The 27,504-nt window shown below is 32.4% G+C and overlaps 2 protein-coding genes across 2 annotated transcripts in view; one reads left to right on the top strand and one right to left on the bottom strand.

Annotated features, from left to right (window-relative positions):
- Positions 1-119: 119 nt before the first annotated feature.
- Positions 120-16,985, bottom strand: LOC127709725 (programmed cell death protein 2-like). The gene is made up of 6 exons (XM_052215390.1): positions 16,847-16,985; positions 13,818-13,963; positions 9,747-10,439; positions 9,136-9,246; positions 2,318-2,475; positions 120-276 (listed from the first exon to the last, which is right to left on the bottom strand). The coding sequence occupies exons 1-6, from the start codon at positions 16,934-16,936 to the stop codon at positions 149-151; spliced, it is 1,326 nt and encodes a 441-aa protein (XP_052071350.1). The 5' UTR covers positions 16,937-16,985; the 3' UTR covers positions 120-148.
- Positions 16,986-17,145: 160 nt separating this feature from the next.
- LOC127709719 (uncharacterized) overlaps positions 17,146-27,504 on the top strand; it is a 56,726-nt gene continuing 46,367 nt past the window's right edge. Inside the window, exons 1-2 of the mRNA XM_052215383.1 lie at positions 17,146-17,314; positions 19,267-19,374. Coding sequence (XP_052071343.1) covers positions 17,278-17,314; positions 19,267-19,374 — 145 coding nt within the window. The 5' untranslated portion in view covers positions 17,146-17,277. The remainder of the gene's footprint in view (positions 17,315-19,266; positions 19,375-27,504) is intronic.

Below are 27,504 nucleotides of genomic sequence, written 5' to 3'. Positions count from 1 at the left end.
ACAGAGGGACAAGGGTAACACTGAATTTCTCCTCCGCTCTTATATCCAGAGGCTAATATGTCATGTTTATTCATGAATACAATTTATCAGAAATCTATATGAATAAGAGGTGTAAGCAATTATCTCATCAGATGGTTTTATTATACAATTATTTCAACAAATGCTGGTCAGGATCTGACTGTATAAATACATGTTCAGTATGACAGTTATTTGACTCAGTCCAACAACTTGCTTTACATGTGTATATAACTACTGTTCCATATTCTATACCAGTGCCTGAAAAAGAAAAAGATAAATATATCACAATACAGCATTTTGTGAAGTTTTTATTGCCAGACTTAATTTGGATTTATATGCATTTGTTGATGCTCAAAATCACTGGACACTTTATTTATTTGAAGCCAAACTTAAATTCATTGTTTTTAATAAAGTTTATTGTTTGATTTGGTTATCTTACTTCTTACTATGTACTGTCACTTCCTTGCTCTTTTATAGAATACAATGATATTTAAAAACAAGGAGTTGTGCACCATACCATGTCTTGCTAAGTATTTTCCTTCATTATTATGACAATAACAATGCTTGTTATGCAAAAAAAAAATCCAAGTACCTTCAAAGAGGAAACAATTGCCTGTCAGACCTGAAAATTGCCTACACAGATCAACTCATCATAATAAAGATCGAGGCCAAATATCAAATCATTCCTTTATACGGAAGCTGAAAACTATGTGACAAAAGATTTGCTGCTAATAAGGTTTTAATATGAGACAGAAGTTAGCTATGACAGAGGACAAAGTCTGTTATCTAGCCATTCAAATCAGTCTTACTTATTCTTTCAAATATTGAATAAAAAAATCAATTGTGATTCTTTGAAGTACTGATAAAACGAACAAGGACCAAAAGTTCCAAATCACTTTCACATCATTCTTTAAACAGAAACTGAGAAATATGTTATGCATGTTAAAGATGGACAGAGGAATGAATGAACAGATTGATGGATGGACAGACAAGATGGTTACAGTTTACCACAGTATAGTGATTTAGAACTATACTCTCAATTGCAAAGCAAGAAAATATAACTTTGAAACTAGACATTAGATTGGATGTTGGATGTGTACTGATTGATATTTTAGTCTGAGATACATGATTTTTTTTATTAGTTATTATTGGATTTGAACTAGCTGTCAGTAACAGCTAATACTCTCAGATCTGTACTTAGTGTCCTTTTTGTTGTTAGGGATGAGGGATGGATAAATACCCTGCCAGGTCCGGTCTGTGTTTAGGTGTAATACCACCAAATCATAGTACGTCACATCCGGTTGCATATGAAAAAGGGTCGTAAAAAAATATTCCCTTGAATTTGACAATTGTAGGTAATTTATCCTACATTTCATTGCAGTAAAAAATTTCTGGGTCATAAACATATATCTTGGGTATTTCAAAGCACCATTATTTTTTATTTAGGGTTTCTATAGAATATTTTGGAAACTTGAGGTTACATGGTTACTAAAGCTTGCACACAGGTAAAAAAGAGGTGAAAACTTGATTGTTTAACTTCCAGAGATGGTTATTTTCTTATAGGCAATGAAATGTTATGTGAAATTTTGTCTATAGTACTGGACAGGATAAAGCTTTACTCTTGCCAAGTATTTCTTTATTTGAAACAAAGATAAATTCTGCACAATTTTTTGAAAAGTGCAAATTTAACAAAGACTAATAGGGGAAAATCAATAGTGGTACCGGTATTACACCTTTATGTTTGATTTTGTATCGATCTGATGATTTAAGCCATTTTCAACTGATTTTGATAGTTCTTTATTTGCCTGTCCCAAGTCAGGAGCCTGTAGTTTATTGGTTGTCATTGGTTCATGTCTGTCATAATTATTTGTTTTTCATAAGTTTTGTTGTTTTGTTATAGATTAGGCTGTTAGTTTTCTCAACTGAATTGTTTCATATTTTTCATGTTGGGGCCTTTTATAGCCGACTCTACGGTATGGCCTTTTTCTCATTGTTGAAGGCCGTACGGTTGCCTATAATTGCTTACATCCACTTTATTTGAACTTTGGTGGATAGTTGTCTCATTGGCAATCATACCTCATCTCCTTATTTTTATATTAGGCATAGTTTGGTTCAAGCTGAACTGTTTTATTTGGTCATATGAAAAATTTATGTTGCAGAACTCTGGCAATTTTTGAGCATATCAACTAAGACCATAGAAAAATAACTCAAACATACTGGAGTAAATTGGAATTATTTTTTTTAATCATTAGATTATTTTCTTCTGCCTGTAATTTTAACTGTTAACAGTGGAACTCACCTTTTTTTTTGTTGAAACTAAGTTTGGTTATTAGTCCTGGCATTATTTGAAACTCATATACAAGTTCACTACCACAACTGTGGCATTTTCCTTGTGATGCTTTAAATAAGTCTGTATCCGGTTTGCTGATATACAGGGGGCTTCCATTCCAATTATATCTAAATCAAAAAAAGAAAGTGGCGCTTGAAGGATTAAGCTATATTTAATATATATTATGTCAGAATTTACAAAATGCTGTCAGACCTCAATGAATTTTAGCATAGGCTGAAATTGTATAAGACTCTGAACAATTTGTGAAAAGTGTGAATCTTTAAAACATTTTATCCAACAATTTGAAAAATTCAAATTATTGGTAAACAGGAAGTAGGTATCTGACAGAAACAGAAGGGCTCACATGTTACAACTCATCACAGTCAGGATGCTGTCCAAATATGAAGTCATTGTGTTTAGTTAGTTCTGAGTGTGAAGATTACATTTGTTGGAAGAAATGGATGAGCAGACAGACATGATGAATGCAATATAGCCCTCACTCCTAGATTTGGGGCTTAATACCTAACATGTATCATGTATCATTTTCACTCTGGGCACCCCCTAAATCTGCCTCTGTTAAGAGTGTATGGTACACCCTTACTGTGCATATTGAAATTGTTTCAAAAATAAAATGGGATATTTAGAACACATATAATCAGATGCAAATAAAACGACTTTGTAGAATAACATGCATGAGGATACCCTTATGCATATAGATATTGTGTCAAATATGACTGTTAAAAGTCTATAACTCTTGCATGACAAACCAGAATTTGCTTAAATCAAAAGCAAGTTTACATTCAACAACATTGGCGATCATATCACAGCTTATTTTATTATGGTAAAATTTTTAAACTTCAACTAAGGCACAAAAAATTTTTACCACTGTAAAATAAGGAGATGTGGTATGATTACCAGCCAAGGAGACAACTATCTACCAGAGATCAAATGACATAGATGTTAGCAACTATAGGTAACTGTACAGCCTTCAACCATGAGCAAAATCCATACCACATAGCAAACTATGAAAAACCCTGACATGACAAAATGTAAAACAATTCAAAACAAGAAAACCAATGGCCTGATTTATGCACAAAACAACAAACAAAAAACATATATGATATACAGCAATAATCAACAACCACTGAAATACAGGCTCCTGAATAGGGACAGGCAAATACAGAATGTGGCAGGGTTAAACATGTTTGTGGCACTAAACCCTTCCCCTTACCTGGGACAGTTGTGTAACAGCATAACATAAGAACACACTATAATAAATTATTGACACAGAGGTATGTCTCACCTGTACTGTGGATTCATTATAATTCTTGAGATACCAATTTTTGAGGATTTCAAGGGTAAAGGTGAACTACAAATTTAAATGTTCAAGGTAGTACAAATTTTCTATAGGATTGTATGCAGACTTTTGAAAGACTACGAAATCAATCATCTACAAAAATAAAACTTTTTCTCTAACCAAGAAACCCACGAGAAATAAAAAAAGAATTCACAGTATGTAATTTTTACACTTAAATGCAAATGCTGAAATTAAAATTGCGATACTTTAACAGGTAAACTATGTGAAACATTTAAAGAAAATGAACCATGACAAAAGGCACTGTGGAAATGAGAAATGATAATCCTTGTACTACTTTATACCATATATTATTGACTTCCCTTAAAGGCTTACATAATCACAAACTTAACATGTAAGATATGCAAAAGCTCTAAACGAGATATCTCCCTAGAAATGAGATGTACAAATGCAACTGAATACCAAATATCATTGACTTACCATTAATGGTTCATCTTAAACTGACCTTATCAAACCTTAACATGTAAATTATACCAAAGTTTCAAAGTCAATTGACCATGACAGTTGACTGAGGGAGCTGGCAAGATAATCTTCCTGGATATGAGATGTGCTAATGCTTATAGAAATGCATACCACATATCATTGATCAACTCACCAATTATAGTGGTTTCCCTTAAACTGACCTAATCCATGTATTTACAAACTATATTATGCAAATTATGCTAAAATTTTAGTCCATAGATCATGACTGAGGGGCAGGGCCAAATAATCTATATGAGACCTGCTAATCAAGATCAAGAAATTTTCAGAAACTATTTTGGTCATTTTGCAACTGTATTATGTAATCAGGACGCATAATTATGCACTTTTATGAGGGTGACAAGTCTTGTCTAGGGACAAGTAAAGTCCATTTTTCAGAAGGATTGGGTCTAACAAGTAGTATAACACAGTAAAACTTGAACTAAAACCAATGTCTCTAACTTGGAACACTATCACTATATGTGTGTGCTTTGTTGTTGTGTATTGCATCATGAAGATTATATCCATAACCTTTGAAATTTGCATAAGTTAAAAGAGTGATAAAAAGGCAAGATTTACAAATAAAGTCATATAAACATATAAATTTCTTTTTGCATGTACAAATAAATGGCTTCTGTCTTGATGAATGTAAGTGTGTATCTTATACACAACAAGATAAATGCGTATTCAACTTGTTAACTAAATGAGGCACAAGAAGAGAAATATTTGATTCAACATTCTTTTGAAAAAATAACTCAAGTCTGTTATAAAGTTAACAATTGAATAAAATGATAATTTCATGGTTTCAAATAAATAAATAATTTATCTGAACAGAAGTTTGTACACAATTACAAAAAGTCAATCAAAAACAATTGCACTGTAATATTCTAGGAATGACAGAATATCAATATTCAATAATTTCTATAACAAACAAATAAAAATCTATCTAATGTTCATTAGCTTAGAGGAAGCATTCAGCTTGTTGTTCTGATACACTTGTCTTTGACGGTTAGACTGCAACTAATCAGGTGCCTGTTTTGATCAAAGTCTTTAACAGGAACACTAGACCGTCTAATGCATGGACCATAGATAACCACTGGACAACGTGGACATTTATCGGCTTCAGCTGTGGATCATCTAAGATTATCTGCCATGAATGCAGCTCTGACAGGTTGGATGGTGACCTCTTGAACAATGTGTGGACTGTTACTATGATTCTCTCCACAAATTTTATTTCTGAGATTTCTTAGGATAGATCAACACATGCTTGGGCTAAAAGATGAACAACACAGTGCACCTCTATCAGGAAGGGACTGCTCTCTTTTAGGAACTGGGATACACCAGTTTGTTCACCAATATTGACAAGTCAGCTGCATCATTGGATCCTATACCTTACAGTTTGGAAAGGTCAACACCATTCTGTTATAGAAAGGCTATAAGCTGGCTGGTTATGGCAACCCTGTCGCACTGAATATGCTAATACAACTGATTACAACACATTATTGACATTAGTGGATCCCTTAAACTGACCTAATCACAAACTTCATCATTTCAAATAAGCAAAAGTTTCAAAGTCAACAGACCCATGACTGAGGGGGTGGGGCCTAATGATCTTCATGGAAATGACATATGTGTCAATTCGACTTATTATCATTGACTTATCATTAGTGGTTCCACTGACCTAATCACAAACTTTAACAAATTGTTAACTCTGCCCCCTAAGCCAGAAACAGCACCCCTAAGTCTCTCCTTCATGACTTTGTTGAGGCAATACAAAACCAGTGACAAGGGCTTGACTCATCAAATCAATACAAAAGCACAAAAACAAATACTGTAAAATCAGAAATTATTGCGAGGTTTTCATTAATGCGCATATTGTGACTGGGTGAGTATCGCAATAATAAGAACTCACATTCTGATATCTGACACATATATCCGTATGCAGTTTTTCCTGAAATCGCAATAATTAATCTCACATTTTAAAATCGCAATAATAAATGAACGCATTAATTTCTGAATTTACAGTAACAATTAACACCGCTAAATTGACAACAACACTTAAGAAAACTGCATCTTCTATTGGTCGACATGTTTCACCGATTAGATCGGCGTTTGGGAGACATGTTTCACCGATTAGATCGTAACAAAAACACTAAACACATTAAGTGTCCATCTGAGAGCACTAGCAGTTATTGAAAGCTAGTTGCCAATGGCAACTTATAAAAAAATTTTGAAGGCTGTACGGTGATCTATAGTTGTTAACTTCTATGTCATTTGGTCTCTGGTGCAGAGTTGTCTCAATGGCAATCATATCGTATCTTTTTATTTGTGTAAGAGTGCACATGCTGAAATGTCTCCTGCTTTTCTGTTCATAATTGAATTCATGAAGGTTTTACTACAAGTATCATATAAAGATAACATTATCAGTTATCCATGTAAATGAGGTCAAGGTTAGATGAACCCAGCAGACACGTGAACACACCTCACATTCGTATCTGGTAACCATATACCATATAACAAATACATTAGCCTATTGTTTATTTTATCTGAAACAGACATAATTAGGAAAATTGAACATTGACCAATGGACCATAATAAGGAGGTCAAGATCATATAAACCCTGCTAGACACCTTGTACACCATGCATTCATTTCATTCACCAACTAAAGTTGACTTTTTGCTGATAGTATCTGCGCAACATGTGCAACAGACATAAACCTGAAAGCTTAACATAGACAAATAAATCAAGAAAATGTGGTAAGGTCAGATGAGCCCTCCCAGACAGAGATGCACACCTTACGATCATTCCATATGCCATATAGTTGACCTATTGCTTCTACCTATATATCTGCAAAACCCACATAAATGTGAAAACTTAACATTGACAAATGAACCATGAAAAGGAGGTCAAGGTTAGATACATGTAAAACCTGCCAGACATACATATACATCTAGCAATTATTCCATATACCAAATAAAGTGGCCCTACTACTTAAAGTGTCTCGGAAATAGACCAAATCAGAAAAAAATAACATTATCCAATGAGCCAAGAAAAAAGGTCAAGGTCAGACTAAACCTGCCAGAAGGACATGTACACCTTACAATCATTCCTTACACCAAATACAGCTGATCTTTGGCTTATAGTTTCTGAGAAAAGAAAGACCAAACCACAAAAGCTTAAATATTGACCAATGAACCATGAAAATGAGGTCAATGTCCAATGAAACCTACCAGTCGGACATGTACATCTTACAATCTTTCAATACATCAAATATAAATGACCTATTGCTTATAGTATTTGAGACACTGACTTGATTATAAAACCTATACCACTGATACGTGAAATGAGTTCAAGGTCAGGTGAACCCTGTCTGAGGGACAAGTTAACTTGCAAGGATCCTGTATACCAAATATGATTATCCTATTACTCATCAATGCTTATAAAAAGTTAATATTTCAGATGCCCAAAAAAGTCCCATGATAAGGTCAAGGACAATGGGCATATGACAGACAGAAACTTTGTAACATAAAGCTCTATATTCTAAGATGTTAGCACATGAACAATGTTAAATTGATAAACTTTTAGAAAAGGTTTATTCAAAGGATCATCATCCGATGGATACATGTTAGCTTAAAGAAAAAGTCAAAGTCATAAATATATATACCTGTTTCAAGTCAGGAATCTGGAATCATTGGTTGTTTCACATTCTGTCATTCCTTTTGTAGCTAACTATATATGTTATGGGTTTTTCTCATTGTAGAAGGAAGAACAGTGACCTTGGTCTTTGGAGGATAGTTGTCTCATTGGCAATCATACCAATCTCCTTATTTCTATGCTAGAAAAATGTTGAAATTAAAACTGCCTCAACAGAATTCAAGAACATCTTTGGTGCACAACTTACCATATTATACTTGAACAAATTTGATTCATTATTCAACTTTTCTTTTAAAGCTTTTAAAGTATTACTAATATTCTAAACAGAATTGGACCTTTTACAGGGGGAAAAAAAAATGGTTAAATAATAAACAGACTTAAAACAAAGACTGATGTATCACCAAATATATTGGCTTACTGATTAGCTGTCAACAGTTTATTATGCTTCATCATACATCATGTACATGAACCGTAAAGCTTATTTTAAGTAAATAAGTCAAATTCTGTTAACATATACATAATACATCTATATGATTTGTTATCTTTTCCGAACTTAAATAGGCATTAGCTGTCAAATTCTTGATCATTAATTTGACTTGAATTCTCATATTTGATTCACAACATACAAAAACGTAAATCCAAATTACAAAAAGTCAAAAAAGAAACAATTAACAATGCATGGACTCATAATAATGTATCAGCATTTTGTGTGTATTCTAGACTAGACGCTATCTAATTAACCATCGAAATTACCCCCCCCCCCTCCCCCCACCCCCCCACCCCCTCCCCAAGACTGCAGATAGTCATTCAACCCAATATAAACATAAATATAAATATAAATAGACAGAGAAGCATCTGGAGTTTTGTAAGTACGCTTTTCCCAGGTCTGTTTGATTTCATTTCATATATTTAAAAAATGTAAATCATCATTTTACCTAGATATGAATGATTTCTTATGGGCTGAATCGGTCAAAGAAATGTCAATTTTTATAGTGGCTCCCTTGTTTCACTTTGCAATGTTAACATTCTTTTCATTTAAATAACTGAACACGCTTAGGGCATGCGTAATCTATCTTCAGATAAAGGTCAGATATATGGTTATATGAATAGGGGTTCAACTGAGGTTGAATTATTGACTTGCAAGTAAATAATACATTTGCGATGTTTTCGATCTTATTTTGACCAAATTGAACCAAACTAACTGCTGATAATTCATTTCATTATTCTGCTTTTATAAATGTTTGAAACAATAAAAATGGTACTTAATTTTTGTCTAAATGCCCTGTTCAATAAACTGACCTGATTATCTGTGATGAATATCTTCCTATTCTCTTGGAAAATTTATGAAAATAATTATCAACATGAGTTGCTTTCTCATATTTTTCACCAGCACTACTACCGGTATTGCCTCTGAAAGGAAATAATTGTTTATAAACATTACTTTTCATTATTTATTTGATTTGCATGTTGATTTATTTATTCTCCCCCTTTTTCGTGTATAATATTACACGCATTTCAACTTTAAATATTTCTATATAGCATATATATATTTTGATCCAGATTTGAGATGTATTTTATAATACATGTGGTTCCTACAGTCAGCTCATGTTTGTTTCAGTGTTGTTTGGTTTTACTGTTAGCATACTGTACCTATTAATTGGTAAACTAAGTTTCAACATGCCTTATCACTTTCTAGTGTAGCGGTAAACAGCTCAATGAAATTTGTCCTCAACTGTCTTAAATGTCATTTTTCAATGTTTGTTACTTTGGATCAATGTTTGTTACTTTAGAAACATGTGTTTCAAATTTCAAAAATATTAAAAAACTAAGTTAGTCTGTGATCCTTTTGACTTTAAAAATTGAACTGCCAATGATTGTATCAATAGTTAGGTATAAACAAACATTCATACCTTGCCTGCACCTCGTCATCAACAGCTCCTTGCTCCCTCTCATAACTTTTTAGTAACTGTTTTATATGTTTTTCCTCTGCTGAATCCAAGCTATCTTCTGGTTCCTCCAAAACACTGACATAAAATGAAAGCAAACACAGTTGGCTGGGTAAAGGATTCACATGGCTGTTAGCTGTCTCTTTTATAACTGACATCACCTCATTTAATCGGTCAGTATCAACCATATCATCTTCTACTATGACATTCATAGAATTCTCAGTACCATCAACTTCTATATTTGATAATCCTGTTACTAATTCTTCTTCATCATTGTTCATGCTACCAGTGTTATTCGCTAAAAAGCTTGATTTTGAAGGTATGTTTAAGTCTGAGCAAGTTACTAACTGAGGATCATAATCCATATTGCTTCTTAAGCATTCTTCATTGCTTTTATCAGCAAATGACTCAGTGTTATTTGAATCTACTTGTTCTGTGTCCAATGTGTTATCAGATAGGCCATTTAGGTTAGATTCTCCTCCCCAATCTTTTGCATCGGTTCCCCAATTATCTGTTTCAACGCCCCAATCATCCATATCAGTTCCCCAATCATCTGTTTTAACGCCCCAATCATTATCAATTTTAGTAGATGATACCTTTTTTGCTATTGCTTTACTTTCAATTTTGCTCTGTGTTTGTTGACGTATAACTGTCCATCTTTTTGAAAAGAAAAACAAAAGAAAACTAATTACTTAATTGGTTGCAACGAAATACAAATTGAGAATGCATTTTCTACTTTATTAACATGATTAAAAAGCCAATGTAATAAAACTAATCCAAGAATTCAAACATGGAAGAATATTCAACCCATGAGGGTACAATACTGACAATTAACTTAGACAGATGTGATATGTGCATTCATGAATTAATTTCTTGTTCTGTCACTTGTCATGCTTGTTGAAAAATTTTCTATATTTGAATTTTGGGATAAATAATCCTATAATTACTAGTGTGCATCATTCTAAGATAATCCTTTAAAATGCTTATAAACAAATAGTATGCATTCTTTTAAACTGAGTTTTACTGTGCGTATTGCTGTGTGTTTGTTTATTCTACATTGACTAGAGGTATAGGGGGAGGGTTGAGATCTCACAAAAGTCAAAACATGTTTAACCCTGCTGCGTTTTTGCGCCTGTCCCATGTCAGGAGCCTCTGACCTTTGTTAGTCTTGTATAATTTTAATTTTATTTCATTTATAAGTTTTGGAGTTTAGTGTGACGTCCATTTTCACTGAACTAGTACACATATTTGTTTAGGGGCCAGCTGAAGACCGCCTCCGGGTGCTGGATTTTTTTGCTGTATTGAAGACCCATTGGTGGCCTTCAGCTGTTTTCTGCTCTTTGGTCGGGTTGTTGTCTCTTTGACTCATTCCCCATTTCCATTCTCAATTTTATCCTAGCTTGAATTCTAAGGTTATTTAACTGGTTTAAGTGTTTGAGGTTATTCAACTGATTAAAGTGCTTTTTTTCCCTTGAAATAGGTACCGGGTATTGTTTTACAAAAATATGATATCTTTGAAAAATATTGAAATTCTTTAGAAAGGTAAAGGATGTATCTAATAATATGAATAACTAGAGATATGACATCAATGATACAGCAAGCTAATGACACAAATAATCCAGTCATGTAGGGGTCACCATACACTCTTCGACAATAGCATGAATAGAAAAGCGTTCGTACAATATGCCAAGCTCTTAATCCCAAAGTCTTAAAATTTGTGAATAAATTAAACAGAAACTATCAAAGATCTGATATTTGAACAATAATCTATTACATTGTATTATGAACAATGATCTATTACATTGTATTATGAACAATGATCTATTACATTGTATTATGAACAATGATCTATTACTTTGTATTATGAACAATGATCTATTACATTGTATTGATCTATTACATTGTATTATGAACAATGACCTTTTACATTGTATTATGAACAATGACCTATTACATTGTATTATGAACAATGATCTATTACATTGTATTATGAACAATGGCCTATTACATTGTATTATGAACAATGATCTATTACATTGTATTATGAACAATGATCTATTACATTGTATTATGAACAATGATCTATTACATTGTATTATGAGCAATGATCTATTACATTGTATTATGAACAGTGACTACTAAAATATAAATAATTATCTCATTTGAACAATAACATGAATAAGAACTGATATATGAACCATTATCTCTCAAAATTGTTATATCAAAATGATTCAATTCTGCTTTCATACAGCCAGCAGTTTTCTTTTTAGTATTACATCAATGTACATGAATGTACAAACAACCTTGGGTTTAGAAATAGCAGTTTCCCTAAAATAAAAGCACCACATTTAAAAACCATTCTATTATTTAATCTACTCAGATAGCACAATGATACAGTATTAGTCATGGTGCGATAAGGCACTGGTGCCAACACTTGAGGTAAATCTTATAAGAAACTGAATACAACAAAATAACAGGAAAATAAATGGGGAATGTGTCCATGGGACACAGATGATGCCCCCACTTGCATATAATGTTATAAAGGGAAATAACTCAAGAAATGTAAAAGTGATGCTACCTAAATATGTACTTGATCTAAGTTTTGTGGTAATAAGCATTGTTCATTAACGGAAACGAAAAATTCTGCAATTTTTCCATTTGTAAAGGGGCATAACTCTAGAACGGTAAAAGTGATGCCACCAAAATTCAAACTTGATCTGTGTTTTGTGGTAATTAGCATTGTGCATAAGTTTCATAACTTTTGGTCGAGGCAAACTAAAGTTAGAGAACAGAAACAAATATTTCAGCAATTTTTCCATTTGTAAAGGGGCATAACTCTAGAACGGTAAAAGTGTTGCCACCAAAATTCAAACTTGATCTGTGTTTTGTGGTAATAAGCATTGTGTATACGTTTCATAACATTTGGTCTAGGCAAACTAAAGTTAGATAACGGAAATGAAAAATTCAGCAATTTTTCCATTTGTAAAGTGGCATAACTCTATAACGGTAAAAGTGAGGCCACCATCATTCAAACTCGAACTGTGTTTTGTGGTAATAAGCATTGTGTTTAAGTTTCATAACATTTGGTTGAGGCAAACTAAAGTTAGAGAACGGAAATGAAAAATTCAGCAATTTTTCCATTTGTAAAGGGGCATAACTCTAGAACGGTAAAAGTGAGGCTACCATAATTCAAATTTGATCTGTGTTTTGTGGTAATAAGCATTGTGTATAAGTTCATAACATTTGGTTGAGGCAAACTAAAGTTAGAGAACGGAAACCTTTTTTGGGACGTACATACGTACGTACAGACGGACAAGGGTAAAACTTAGATGAAAGATAAACATTCGATACCTAGTAAAAACAAAACATTTGCCACATTATAAATTTGGGTCTCTCATTCATTTGATATTGATTGGACTACAATTGCCATTTGCAATCCAGATCGAGTTGCAAGAATCTTTAATGCATATTGATGATGGAATGTCAACTAGAACAAAAGAAATCTAAAAAGAAAGTTAACAATTGTGCCTTACAAAATATGACAATAACTTCTAAACCACATCAAAAAAATATATACTAATTTTGTAATCATACAAATGTATATAAAAATTTGCATCCTTAGAAAAATTGACCTTAGCACCTTTCTTCATACTTCATGTAATCAATATTACTGAATAATGTGGAATGCTTTAGCTAAGATTATAGAAAAAAAAACAGGGAGGACAAAAAAAGATAAAATAGAGTTTAAACTGGAAAAGTTCAGAAAAATCTTTGGAAATTAAGTGCAATGAATGAACTATGTGAACTCATCATAGATACCAGGATTAAAATTGTGTATGCCAGACGCATGTTTTGTTTTCAAAAGATTCATCAGTGATGCTTGAATCAAAAAAGTTAAACAGGCCAAATAAAGTACGTAGTTATTGAGAGCATTGAAGACTCAAAATTATGAAAGGTTTTGCAATGAACAGAAAATTTAAGAAATATTTAACCTTTTTTCATATTGAGACTAGAAATAAAAAGTATTGTACTTACTTATTGCCCTTACAGTTGACACATGTAAATGCATATAGTGTCCTGTGGTATACTGAACCATCTAAAGGACAGTAAAGTTGTACAACAAGTACCATTGGTTTATTACATTCTGAACATGATGGGCTTGTTTGAGGTATTATCCAATCCTGGAAAAGATTCCTGAAAACTTGTATTGCTGTAAGGATATTTACCCAACAAAAGATGTTAGGTCTCTTCTGTGTAAATGAGTTATAACATCATACTTCTTATTTTAGACTTTCCAGGAGATAACCCTTATTGAATGACACTGTAACCTTTCAACCTTTTTTTATTACAACAAGTCTTTACTAACAATAAAGTAGAAATCTATTGCAGATATTTCTTATATTTTCTGAGGAGTAATAATAACTAGTAAAATTAAACAGTAAAAAATTACAACAGGACATCGAGCTTTGACCATGTCTACCATGACCGCATTTTCTTTTTAAAGGACCAAGGACCTCAAATCAAAATACCCTAGGTCTTTATTACTTATGGTTTACCAGTTACTAATACATTTCACTTAAATGTTGAATACATTCATATGATGAAGACATAATCTTTCAATCAGTTTAATTGAAGTCTGGAGCTGGCATGTCAGTAACTGCTAGTAGTCCTTTGTTAAATTATGTATCATTGTCATTTTGCTAAGTTTCTTTTGTTACTTATTCTGACATCGGACTCGGACGTCTTTTCAACTGAGTTTTACTGTGCGTATTGCTGTGTGTTTGTTTATTCTACATTGGCTAGAGGTATAGGGGGAGGGTTGAGATCTCACAAAACATGTTTAACCCCGTCGCATTTTTGCGCGTGTCCCAAGTCAGTAGCCTCTGGCCTTTGTTAGTCTTGTATGTTTTTTTAATTTTAGTTCATTTAGATGTTTTTGAGTTTAGTATGACATCCATTTTCACTGAACTAGTACACATTTTTATTTAGGGGCCAGCTGAAGACTGGGAATTTCTCCCTGTGTTGAAGACCCATTGGTGGCCTTCAGCTGTTTTCTTCTCTTTGGTCGGGTTATTGTCTCTTTGACATGTTCCCCATTTCCATTCTCAATTTTATAAAGGGAAATAACTCTTATAAGGAGTATCTTGATCGCTTCAGTCAAAATTGTTCTCAATGAACTGAGGATGTAACAAGTAATTTAGGAAAACAATTTTGTCCTGATCTTTTACAGTTGCAAGAAGTACAAATGTAGTGCTAAAAAGAAAAACAGTGTTTTAAAAACTCTTTAAAGGGAATTTGTATGGTTAAGCAGTTGGGTGCAGGACAACTCAGAACCGTCTTCAAAAAAGACAAACTCAAACTGTCTATGAAGACAACTCAGACCATCAATAAGTTCACTCAAACCGTCTATAAAGTCAACTCAGACTGTCTATAAGTCTACTTGGACCTTCATTAACGCCAACTCAGACGAAGTATAAAATGAGTTTTTACTACATGTATACATGGTATATAAATGATTTAATTGGTGTCTTCAACGAAAAAGACTGTGGCTGAAGAGAAGTCAGACTGTCTATAATGCAAAGAATAAAAGGAGAGTATCGATTGACGACTGTTTTGACTATAAAAATGACCAAAAAAAAAGACAACTCGTACCGTTAATTTAATACCATTATTTCATATAAAAACATGTGTTTTAAAACATTGTAGAAAACTAATTTGTGGTCCAATTTTGATGAAATTTTTAATGCTAAACTCACAAATGTCACAGTACAGATTTTTATGGTTATTATCAATTATTTTTATGACATGTCTTAACTGAGAAATCATTATTTGTATTCAATATTGAAATTAAGTATAATTTTTTCCTATGTATGAAAATAAGAAGATGTGGCATGATTGCCAATGAGACAACTCTCCATTAGAGACCAAATGACAAAGAAATTAACAACTATAGATCACTGTACGGCCTTCAACAATGAGCAAAGCCCAATACGCATAGTCAGCTATAAAAGGCCCGGAAATGACAAATGTAAAACAATTCAAACAAGAAAACTAACAATTTATGTACAAAATAATGAACGAAAAACAAATATGTTACAAGTCAGGAATATAACAGTTGTTTTCCATTTCTTACTCATGTTAGATGTGTTTGAGCTTTTGATTTTGCCATTTTATAATGGACTTTCCATTTTGAATTTCCCTTGCAGTTTGGCATTATTGTTATTTTACTTTTTACACAGCAACAAACAACAACCACTGAATTACAATCTCCTGACTTGGGACAGGCTCATGCATACAGAATGTGGTGGGGTTAAACTAGTTTGAGAGCCATATGATTTTTTTCGTGCAGAAATTCATATTAGGGTTAAACCAGTGATTTCCCTTAAAATATATATTATAAATATATTTCATAATTTTTGCCAGAAACTGTAGACATTTCTGTAATTAATGAAAAAAAAATCATTCAATTTGGACAAGAAATACCTTCAGTAGAATTTTAAACAAAATTGTGTTTTTATATAGAATATTAAATAGCGGAATTTCCAAAAGGTGTAACACTCTTTTGACTTAAGATGTATAATGCTTCATTTAACTAATTCAAATCCTCTTTTGATACTTTGTCTGAGTTACAAAAATGTATCATTATAAAGTCTGAGTTATCATTATAAATGGTCCTAATTGACTCTATAGAACGTTCCAGTTGGTCTGAGTTTCCAACATTCGTGCAGCATAATTTTGTAAATACCAATTTAACAGTGTAAATCTTAAATAATTACCAATTATTAATTTTAAATCGACTAAAAACAAAAAAAAAATTATTTAACTATTCATAAAATCATAAATATTTTGATAAATACATCTAAAGCAAATCTATATATTAATTCAATCTGTATAAAAACACACAGGCACTTGCTTCTATCCATGGGAAGGTCGACTATCTATTATATATGGGTAGTCGACCTTCCCATGCCGGCCATGGATAGAAACAAGTGACTGTGTGAAAACAGGGTGCGAAAGGACCCGATAACATTTTTACTTTCCATATTAATTGAGATAAATCTTACGGGGTGTCCACCTATTTTATTTGATGACCAATTAATTTGCAAGGAACTACATGGCTCATCAATAATTCCTAATAATACAAAAGTGGTCATTTTTTAGCAAAGTCACAATCAAACCAAGGGAAACAACTTCAGCTCTTGGTCTAGCTAAATTAAGTACATGAATCATTATCAGTTTCAATGGAACTTCAATTACATGTAGAGTAACTCTGAATGACATGCATGCCTTGTGCAACAGATTTTACCCAATTTCTGTTTCCAAACTATGAATTAGATATTATTGAATATACCAGTATATATCTAAGAAACAAATTATAACATTTAAGAAGCGAAGCGATATATCTTCGAATCCACCAGATTTCTTTTATAACGTTTCAAATGATGCTGACATCAACTTCCGTAGCAGCCGATGCTGAAATTTTCATCCAGATGTAATGCCACTGCATGATCCTCTGTTAAAGAGACTGAAAGGTTGTTGTTTCAGTGTTTGTTTTCAGTTATTTTCCCATGTTAAAAATCTACTCCCACGGTTCACAGTTAGGTAGCTTTACTGCCCTTTAGGGTTCTTGACCAACTTATGGAATCATGAGCATACTGCAATTAATTACTGGGCTGTGCAGAGGGTTACAAGCAACTTTTCATAATTCGTTTTCCAGGATACCAGTAGTTTTCCATGTTTTATAATTCAGACATTATATCTTACTGCTCTATGATGGTTGCATTAACACTCGAAGGCCTCAGACTCAGTCAATGGAAAATCGCCAATCAGTGATTCAGAATTGTAGCTCTGGATTTACCATTCTCGATCACATATCTTACCCATTGAGCACTAATCAAAATCCTTGATTTTTGACATGTATTTATCCTATAAAGAATTCAGGTCCTCACGAGTGGGAGAGAGGCTCTCAGGAGTGTGAGAGTCGATCACAGAGAGGGACTGCATTATTTGGGTTAGAAGAATACATAAATTGGTAGCAGTTCCTGTTACTAGAAATGTCCGCATTGTATAACAACCAATAATATATACATGGTCATGCGGCTAAAGTTGATTTAAAATACGGTTGATAAAAACATACAGAAATTTGTAGGTGGCATTATACTATCACTTTTTTATTGTTACTCACAAAATATATTTAGGCAGGCACTGATCTAAAAAATGTTTGATTTGCAAGCAATCTGTGAAAAAGTAAATATAAACAATTTTTTAAATCATTATGTAAAAAACATTAACATAATGAAAGGACAAGACATTTTTTTTTGGCCCAACCTCCTTTTTCCATATTCTGTTATTTTTTTGTTTTCTTTAATTTCAATTATATTCATGTTTTAATGTGATGTATTAACTTCTTATCTACCACAGGTACCTTTACAGCTCACTACTACACACAGCTGATTAGTTAGCTACTGCAGCTGAATTGTAGGTTAACTACCAGAGATAATTTGCAGTGAGAGAATTTTTCACAAATTGTTAAGGCTGTGTAATGAGTACTCTAATTAAATGTTTAATTAATCAGTATTTATTGTATGTACATGTATATTAATTGAAAAATGAAACAAATACCGAATCAATTTCTTTCTTTTCCTTATCAAGCTAAGTGAAAGCTGCCGTAAACAGATGTAAAAAGTTTTCAAATTATTTGTCCATGTTTGGCTTCTTCATCCTCGGAAGCCTCGCAGTCGTGTTCCGACAAACTAAACTATCCCTTCCTATACTTCCAATTTTGCTTTCTAATTGCATAAATCCTTCAAATTCTTCATTTTCGCTATCCGATTTGAACAAAGAAGCCCATTCATCGCCATTGTTTTAATCGCATTCCGAACACATGTAAAATTCATCATAATTAAATGTAAACACACACTGTTTATAGAAAAGGAATGTACGAGTTGAAAGATTATTCATTTGTAAAACCGAATTTTATTGGTTCATTTCGTGATACCCCAATCTAAATGGTTTTAAAAGTGGTATATTTTACAGAAATGTCTGTCACTGGGACTGCGCAAGTGTATGTTTACAGCGGATCTATCAGTCACAGCGAATATGGGGGCTCCCACTGCATTGAGGATCATGCAATTTGCGAAGCTCTTAGTCTGGGTGTCTTTTTTGCTTGCAATGAGGGGTTTTGTACTGTCTTCATGTCCTGTAATAATATATCTGTTCTTCATTTGTCACATAAATAATGGCATGTCTCAATTGATTAATGTGAATATAAAAAACTCAATACAATCATGACAATCAGGTGATTGTGGTGTAAACCCCGATATATTCAAGAGAATGGTATTGAAAATCCAATTTGACCTTTTTCTGAAGTAAAACAATATTTTTCTCATTAGAAAAAAAAGTGGTGGGTAGAAACCCCAATTTACAATTTTTTATCTGCAGCTCTGGTTTTATTTTTATAACATGCTTTTGGATATATTTCCAGGAATAGTACTTGATCTTAGGACAAAGAAAGATGTTATCACAGACAACAGTCCTATTTTAACAGAACTTTGTATAATACTAGAGGATATCTTTACAAGGGGCTGTAGAGGTAACAATTTAGTTTTTGTCTCGCCTTGACTAGTCTTAAAGTGAGACTTAGGTGTGCTATTTCCAACGACAGCATTGGCGGTGGCTCCGGCATCAACAATGTATAGTTTGTGATTAGGTCAGTTTATGGGGAACCACTAGTGGTAGGTTAATAATATTTGGTATGCAGTTGTATTAGCATTGGCACATCTCATTTCCATGGAGATTATTTGGACACGCCCCCTCATTCATGGTCTATTGACTTTGAACCTTTTGCTACATGTAACTTTACATGTAATTAGTTCGTGATTAGGTCAGTTTAAGAGGAATCACTAGTGGTAGGTCAACGATATTTGGTACGTAGATGCATTAGCTTTGGCATATCACATTTCCATGGAGATTATTTGACCCTGCCCCCTCAGTCATCATGTCTACAGTCTTCGAAACTTTTGCTTACTTTTACATTTATTAGTTTGTGATTAAGGGGAACCACTAGTGGTACGTCAGTGATATTTTGAATGTAGATGCATTAGCATTGTCACATCTCATTTCCAAAAATTTATTGGCTCTGCCCCCTCAGTCATTGTCTATTGACCTTGAATGTTTTGCATAGTTTACATGTTATGTTTTTGATTAGATCAGTTTAAGCAGTGGTTCCCAAGGCTTTGAGAAATCAACTTGACATTTGGTCCAGTAAACCATTCTTCTCAGCTGGACCAGACTCTTTTTTACTGGACATTTTCACATATGATTTGGACAAATGAAAATCAAAAATTTTGCTGGTCATTTGGTCCAGTAATGCATATCACTTAACTGGACCAAACCAATTTTTACTGGACTTTGCCCAATATCCAGCGACCTTGGGAATGACTGGTTTAACAGGAACTGCTTCTGTTACTAGTCAATGATATTTGGTATGCAGTTGTATAATCATTTGCAAGTCTCTTTTTCATGGTTGTTATATGGCCCCACCCCCTCAGCATGGTTCTTCAACTTTGAAACTTTTACATTATTTACAAATTAAAGTTTGTGTTTAGGTTATTGTAAAAGAGGGAACCACTCATGATAAGTCAATCATATTTGGTATGCAGTTTTATAAGCATTGGCATTTCTCATTTCCATTGGATTATTTGGTCCTGCACCATAAATCATGGGTCATTGACTTTGAATGTTTTGCATAGTTTACATGTTTGAATATTGCCATTTGGATTCAATATTTGCATTATACTATCAAGTTTTATATAGAAAGGTGAAACATATCTCTGTGTCAACAGTTTATTATGTACAAAGATCAGTATTATATTAGTGATCCATATGAATCTAATATGTTTGGTTTGCCAATACTATCCCTGTTTAACAGTGTGTTCACTTTTTTCTAAGCTGAACACCTTTATACTCTTTTTTATGCTCCACCTACGATAGTAGAAGGGGCAATATGTTTTCTGGTCTGTGTGTCCGTCCGTCTGTCCGTCTGTCTCGTTTCAGGTAAAAGTTTTTGGTCAAGGTAGTTTTTGATGAAGTTGAAGTCCAATCAACTTGAAACTTAGTACACATGTTCCCTATGATATGATCTTTCTAATTTAAATGCGTTATTATAGTTTTGACCCCAATTTCACGGTCCACTGAACATAGAAAATGATAATGCGAGTGGGGCATCTGTGTACTATGGACACATACTTGTTTTCTCATGTTTTTGCGGCATAAAAAATACAAGCTAGAAATACAAAAATATCTCAACTAAACTTACAATAGTGTGTTCTATCCTGAATATGTACTAAATATTCCATATTGCTAGAAACAGCAGAATAATTTAGGAAATTTGAGGCCCCAAAAATTGCCTACCCCCTGGGTCATAAAACAAATAATTTAACTTGTAATGCTGTGATTTTATGATTTTAAAGGTCTTTATATAGAAAACAATAACTGTGCTTGGAAGTTATGCAAAAATCAGATGTTAGCAGTCATTTCTATAAAATTTTAAGTGAATTTATACATCAGACTGGTATCTGCATACATACAACTATTGCAAATATGGCTTTGTTTTATCACTTTTAGCTCATATATTAGCTAAATTATGTCAGATATATGGTTAGAGATGATACTGTTGTGACAAGAATTCTAAACTGACCATTTGAGGCAGAAATTGTGAACTTTCATTCACAAATAGGCATACCAGTAAAATGTGGACTGGAGACACAGGCAGGATTGGATACTTTATATAATCTTGAATGTTAAAATGATTGACTGCTAAACATTACATTTACAGTATTCTGAAATGCTTTCAATATGTTATTAGAACAGTTTTAAACAGGTTCTAGGCATTTCATGTCAGAAAACATGCAAATAGGGTAAGCTGGCAATAATTAAAGTCTTGTTTTCAAATTCTTTAAAAAAATGAAACAGGGGAGGGGGTATAAAATGTACAGTAAAAGAAAACTTAGAGTTTATGCAGTAATTTCTTTAAGGCTATAATTCTGATAAATAAGTATTAATGTGAGAAAAAGTGTTTTTAGAGAGTTTTCTATTGGAATAAATGTTTGTATAGGTTGCACTTTGTAAATACAGCTGTTTCTCAAACCACACCTCTTTTGGGGAGATATAGAATATTCATAGATAATTAATTTTGTTTACATACTGGTTCCCAGTTATGATCTCTATGTAGAGAGGCCAGTTTATTGTATTTACGTCCGCCATTTTGTTTTCCGGTCGCGATATTTTTCAAAATATACACATTTGAAACGGGTTGTTTTGTCGGATTTTTGCCACCATCAAGAATAAAAAGTTAACCTTAATATAAGAAAAATATAAAGTTTATCAAAAAGAATAACTTTATATAATATTTTAAAATGAAGTCGAACGTAATATTTGATCAATCGCGACGCATTTCCAATGAAAACGTTGCCGGCGGCACGGTTTTTTTCCAGAGGATTACCCACTTCAAACAGAAATAGAAATATGTTCCTGACGTCAGAAATTTATAAAATTACTATCCAATGAAAAAGGAGATTCCCATTTCTCTCACCTGCGCAGTGAAGATTTATTTCCGGTTACTGCGTCCTTGACTTTCACGTTTGAAATCTTCAAAGAATATAAACAACCAGATAAGTAATTCGAACCGAAATTTCACGTCAATAATCGTTTACCTTGACACTTTTTCTATTAAAACACCCCAATTTGGTAGCAATTAATAATCAGGAACATATTTCTTTTTTAAGATTAAGCGATCAAACCAAAACGCAAGTGGAAGTAAGAAAATGAACGTCGTCGTCAATATGAAAACTGACTCGAGTGACTGTAACGTCAGTACACAGAACGGTAAGTTTAGCAAATCATATATTGTTTTTGTTAAATATTCGAACTAACTTGGTTTTTTATTTGTTTTAAAAATATTTGGCATCTTTCTATTTGTTTTAAGCGAACAAAAGTCATTAGACATTACTATATAATTTAGTTGAAAAAAAATAAGTGCCCCCTTTTTAAACAATCATATTTTAGAAAGAAATGATCATACAAGATTTGATATCCTTATAACCTAGATACCTAATCTGCAGTTGACTCCTGGCAAGTTTTCTTTCAATTTGGTTAGTTCATATGAAACATTTGTATTGCTTATTATTAATAATAAACTGATAATGCTTTGTTCCTTCACAGTAAGTGATATAAAACAAGTTTTGTTTCTTTATTTAAAATAACGTGTTTAATCTTTTAATGACATGAAGTAATTGAATAAGGAGCGTAATCATGATAAATTAGGCTATTGCTTTTCTATTTTTCATTCTTGGCACTTGTTATGTTTCAGGGAATTAAATCACTTACCCAAATCTGTTTACTATTTATGGTCAGATCATATGTTTACGTAGGTCATATAAATTCGTACTATGCTTGCTTTTTCAGTGGAAATTGTGATGTCACAATGCATTCTTAATCACACGAAAACCCATGAGACAAGGATGAGAGTTTGCGACATTTCAACATACAATTTGGGACACTTGAACTATGACGTTAAACAACAGTCACTTTTTGTATCACCAATCTTCCATTTACTTGCTACAGTTAGCATCAAATGAGCCTTTATTTTTTATTGTCATTCGTCAAATCTCATTTTGTAGCTACCGTTAGCATCAAATGGAGTTAAATATTTATCGTTAAGGTTATTCGAACAAATATTTTACTGTCATTTGTCATGTGGGATACCCAATTACTACCCGCTTTAAAGGTGTCTGACTTTTCTCTTTTGATGTAATTTCACGGGAACGTGTGGAATATTCAATAAAGTCAGACATATAGATATCAAATTTATTCTTTACAATGGATTATATTTCTGTGTTTCAGGACTGGGAATGTTTCAGGAATATTTGTCGGAGTCCAACATATCTGGTGAAATATTGCAGGGTTTACTTACTAATGAGACATATGCCGGTTAGTAAAATACTTATTTATGTACTGATTAAAAATATTACATCATGCAAATTGAAAAAAAAAACAACATTTTATTGATATAAGAAGATGTGGTATGAGTGCCATTGAGACAACTCTCCATCCAAGTCAAAATTTATAAAAGTAAACCATAATAGGTCAAAGTACTTCATCACGGAGCCTTGGCTCACACCGAACAGTAAGATATAAAGGGCCCCAAAAATTACAACTTATCAGTTGAATATGTTGATAACGCTTAAAAGGACTTGTAAAGTGAAAATGAATTGAAAGTAATTCATTGAAAAATAACATTCATATTAATGACAAATAATATGTTATAAGAGCTATTTCTTTGTGGTTCCTTTTGTTTTCTTTTTCAGTACAAACCTTTCTTCCATATGCTGGTCATAGGATTTTAGATGTGTCAAAGAAGATTTTATTGCTGGACGATATGTGCGGGTCACAGATAAATCAATGCCTTAACCTCGTAATAATATGGTAAATTAAATATATGACATTCCCTTTTTTTAGTGAAATGCTAGTTATTTCACAAAAGAGGGAGAGTCAGATTCGGTTATGTACACCATTTATAATTCTTGGGATATTTTTTTTAATTTTAGATGATTGGGCCATTACCAAATTTCAAGAACCTGTTTGGAGGCAATATTTTTTTTGGGATACTGTTCTGAAGACAATTGAAGATTCACAGTCATTAACATTTAAAGACAATTTGCCTATAGTTTTAAGTAATTTAGGGTATAACGATGTAAAGATTTCTCCATTTGTAAGGAAAATAAGAAATAGGGTTACGGTAATTGTTAAAAAAAATAATAAGCTACTTGGTAAAGAGTTTGCACTTAATCTGAAAAGTGAACTAAATAATTTAGGTCCTTTCTGTAATGAAGTAGGGATAACTCTTCAATGGTTAGAAAATCCCTGTAAAATTCCAATTAAAAGTGAACAAATTAAGAAAGGGCTTATTTTAGAGTTAAGGAAGGCAAAGGTCAGGTTTGGATTTACTGTAAAAAAATGTTCACAATGGGTTTTTTATTTGTGTAGTTTAGATGTGGCCCCAAATATGGGTGCACTCCAAAATCAGTGGGAGTCTATATATAAGAGACAGCTTTCACAACATAAATTGAGTAACGAAAGGAAAAGGCAATATCTTAACATGCTGTATTTGGCACCTGAAAGGAAATTTCTTCAAAATAAGGCAAAGCAAACAAATTCACCAAAAAATGTTGGTTCTGAAAATAAATATATCAATGAAAATGAGAATAGAGAACAAAAAATAGTCACAGACATGAGAAAAAAACTTGCTAAATCAAGAACAGAGAGATTACAATATAATGTTAATATTTACAAACTTAAACAGGAGAATTTAAGATTAAAGAAAAAACATCATGTTTGTGAAAAAAAATTATCTGAGTTGTCTGTACGTAACGTTAACAAACGCATAAAGCGTAAACAAAAGAAAATTGTTGGCCTTCAAAAGGAGAATAATAAAATGAAAAAAGAAATCTTGTTAACAAAATTGAGAGCTAATGAAATAAGGAAAAAATACAAAGTTCAGTCTGCTTTAATGAGATATTATAAATCTTTGAAATTTAAAAAAATACAAAATACAAATAACTTGAATGAGACTACTGATTTAAAAGAAACAATTCAGAGTAGTAAGGAAAGAATTGAATATTTAGAAAATGAAAATATGAATTTACAGGAGGAAATTAATGAATTTAAAATGTCTTTTGAATTAAACCAAATAGTTCAGACTTTCCATAATGGAAAATATAATGATTCAGTTAGAGAGGTTTATGCTGCATTACTAAGTTTAAATGTTGGTGTTAACAATGTAGAAAAGGTCGTTAGGACAGTTTTAGAAAAGTTAGGGGGTTTGAAAGTAGAAAGGTTACCAAAACGGACCTTTTCAGAAATAATGCTTGTTGAAGCTAAAGCTCTTGCTCAAATGCAAGCAGCTGAGGCAATGCTTACCAGTAATTTCAATACATTGCATACTGATGGCACGAAAAGAGGGGGTCATGAATTTGGTGGTGTTCAGGTTGGAACCTCTTCTGGTCAGTTCAGTTTAGGAATAAATGAAATGGTTCGTGGAGATGCCGAAAGTTTTAAATCTTTAATAGATTCTGTATTAACAGACATGTCAAAAATTCTTGAAAAAAATTCAGATTCTAAATGTAAAGAAAGTAGGTCAAAACTTATTTTATCAATTAAAAACATGATGACTGATCGCCATATTGTAAATCAGTCATTAAAATCATTATTAGAAAAAATGAAAATAGAGTGTTTACCATGTGATGATGATACTGATATGGATTTAATTAAAAAGATGTCAGCTATAAATGGATTTAAATGTAACCTGCATGTACTTGTAAATTTTGCTACTCAGGCTGAGTCTGGTTTGAAATTATGGGAACAAAATATTTTAGAATCGGATGATTGTAGTAGTTATTTTAGTCCTAGTTCTTGTGATTTTATCAGAGCTTCTACAAAGCTGTGTGTGCCGGGTGCAGATGAAAAATCTGGTTATGGTTTACTTTTTAAAACATTTTTAAACCAGTTGGAACCTCCTGTTGATTTGCAACTAACCACTTTTCATGGGCATAGAATTAATTTACTGTTTTCAATGGGTGCAAGTGTTTTTCACCATAGAAATCATATTAAATTATTTATTGAGAATTATTTTAATAAAGAGGACCGAAATAGATTACTTTGTGCTGTTTATAACTATGTAAACAATCCTGTTTATTTAGCAGGTTGTAGAGCTTTAGGTATTGTAGATAAGCTTCTTACTGGTCCTTTATGGAGAATTATAGAAAATGTTGAGCATATTTTAGATTTAAATGATACTTGGTTGGTTTTCAAAAATACTATTGAACTCCTTTCAAAGGATGCTTCAGAGCTTATTGAAGGGAAAATTTTTTATCCAGAATTTACAAAAAAAGATGAAGTTTTTAATAGTTTATTTATTGATAATGATCCTGATGAAGAATTAAACCTCTTAACCATTGAGGCTCTTCATATTATTTTGATAAATTTTTTGATTATAATAGAAAGACAGCTTTCTGACTGTCTACCTGGTGGTATTTTTAACGAAAACACAGAAGGTGTACATAAAGATTTGCGTGTTGAATCAAGAACTGTATCAACAACAAATATAGTTTCTGAGAGAGATTTTGCTAATCTGGATCGCTTGAGGCGTGAAAAGCCTAACGCTAACACCATCGCATTAGAAGGCATAATTTTATTTTCAAATAATAAAACATTAAAATGGTTAGACAGCATGAGTGTAGAAAAAAAGCGGAGGTATTTAAAATAGCAAGGGAGAAAACTCCAGAAATTATAAAACAATTTAGGAAAAGAAAAGAGGAAATTAAAAAAAGTCATATGCTTTTATTAAAGCAAAGAAAAGAAGAAAAAGAGAGAAAAGCTTTGAAAAAGCAGGATGAAGTTAAAACTTTGACAATGGAAATTCAAAAATATGGAGGGTTGTGGTTAAATTTGAAAGATTTAAATCTAAACTTGAAAAAATGTAATAGAAGTGAAGATAAATCAGAAGCTGTTAAAACACAAATTAAATTTCACAAAAAGGTTTTAAAAACAAACACTGATGATAAAACATTGCTTCAGTTTTCTGCAAATAATATACAGTTTAATTTTGAAGAACTTTTATCTCATTTAAAGATTTTAATTAAATTTTCAAGAAATTCAAAAGAGA

Source organism: Mytilus californianus, unplaced genomic scaffold (genome assembly GCF_021869535.1).
Source record: "Mytilus californianus isolate M0D057914Y unplaced genomic scaffold, xbMytCali1.0.p SCAF_7, whole genome shotgun sequence".
Classification (NCBI taxonomy): Eukaryota; Metazoa; Mollusca; class Bivalvia; order Mytilida; family Mytilidae; genus Mytilus; species Mytilus californianus.
The sequence above is the reverse complement of the archived record's forward strand: the minus strand, read 5'-3'. Positions and strand labels throughout refer to the sequence as shown.

Excerpts from the sequence above, each read along its gene's own strand:
- LOC127709725 (XM_052215390.1), bottom strand. The coding sequence starts at position 16,936 with ATGACCACTTTTGTATTATTAGGAATTATTGATGAGCCATGTAGTTCC. Across the intron at positions 13,964-16,846 it reads ATAAAATAGGTGGACACCCC|GATTGGATAATACCTCAAAC; the intron begins GTAAGATTTATC and ends AATCTTTTCCAG. Across the intron at positions 10,440-13,817 it reads GTCAACTGTAAGGGCAATAA|ATGGACAGTTATACGTCAAC; the intron begins GTAAGTACAATA and ends CTTTTCAAAAAG.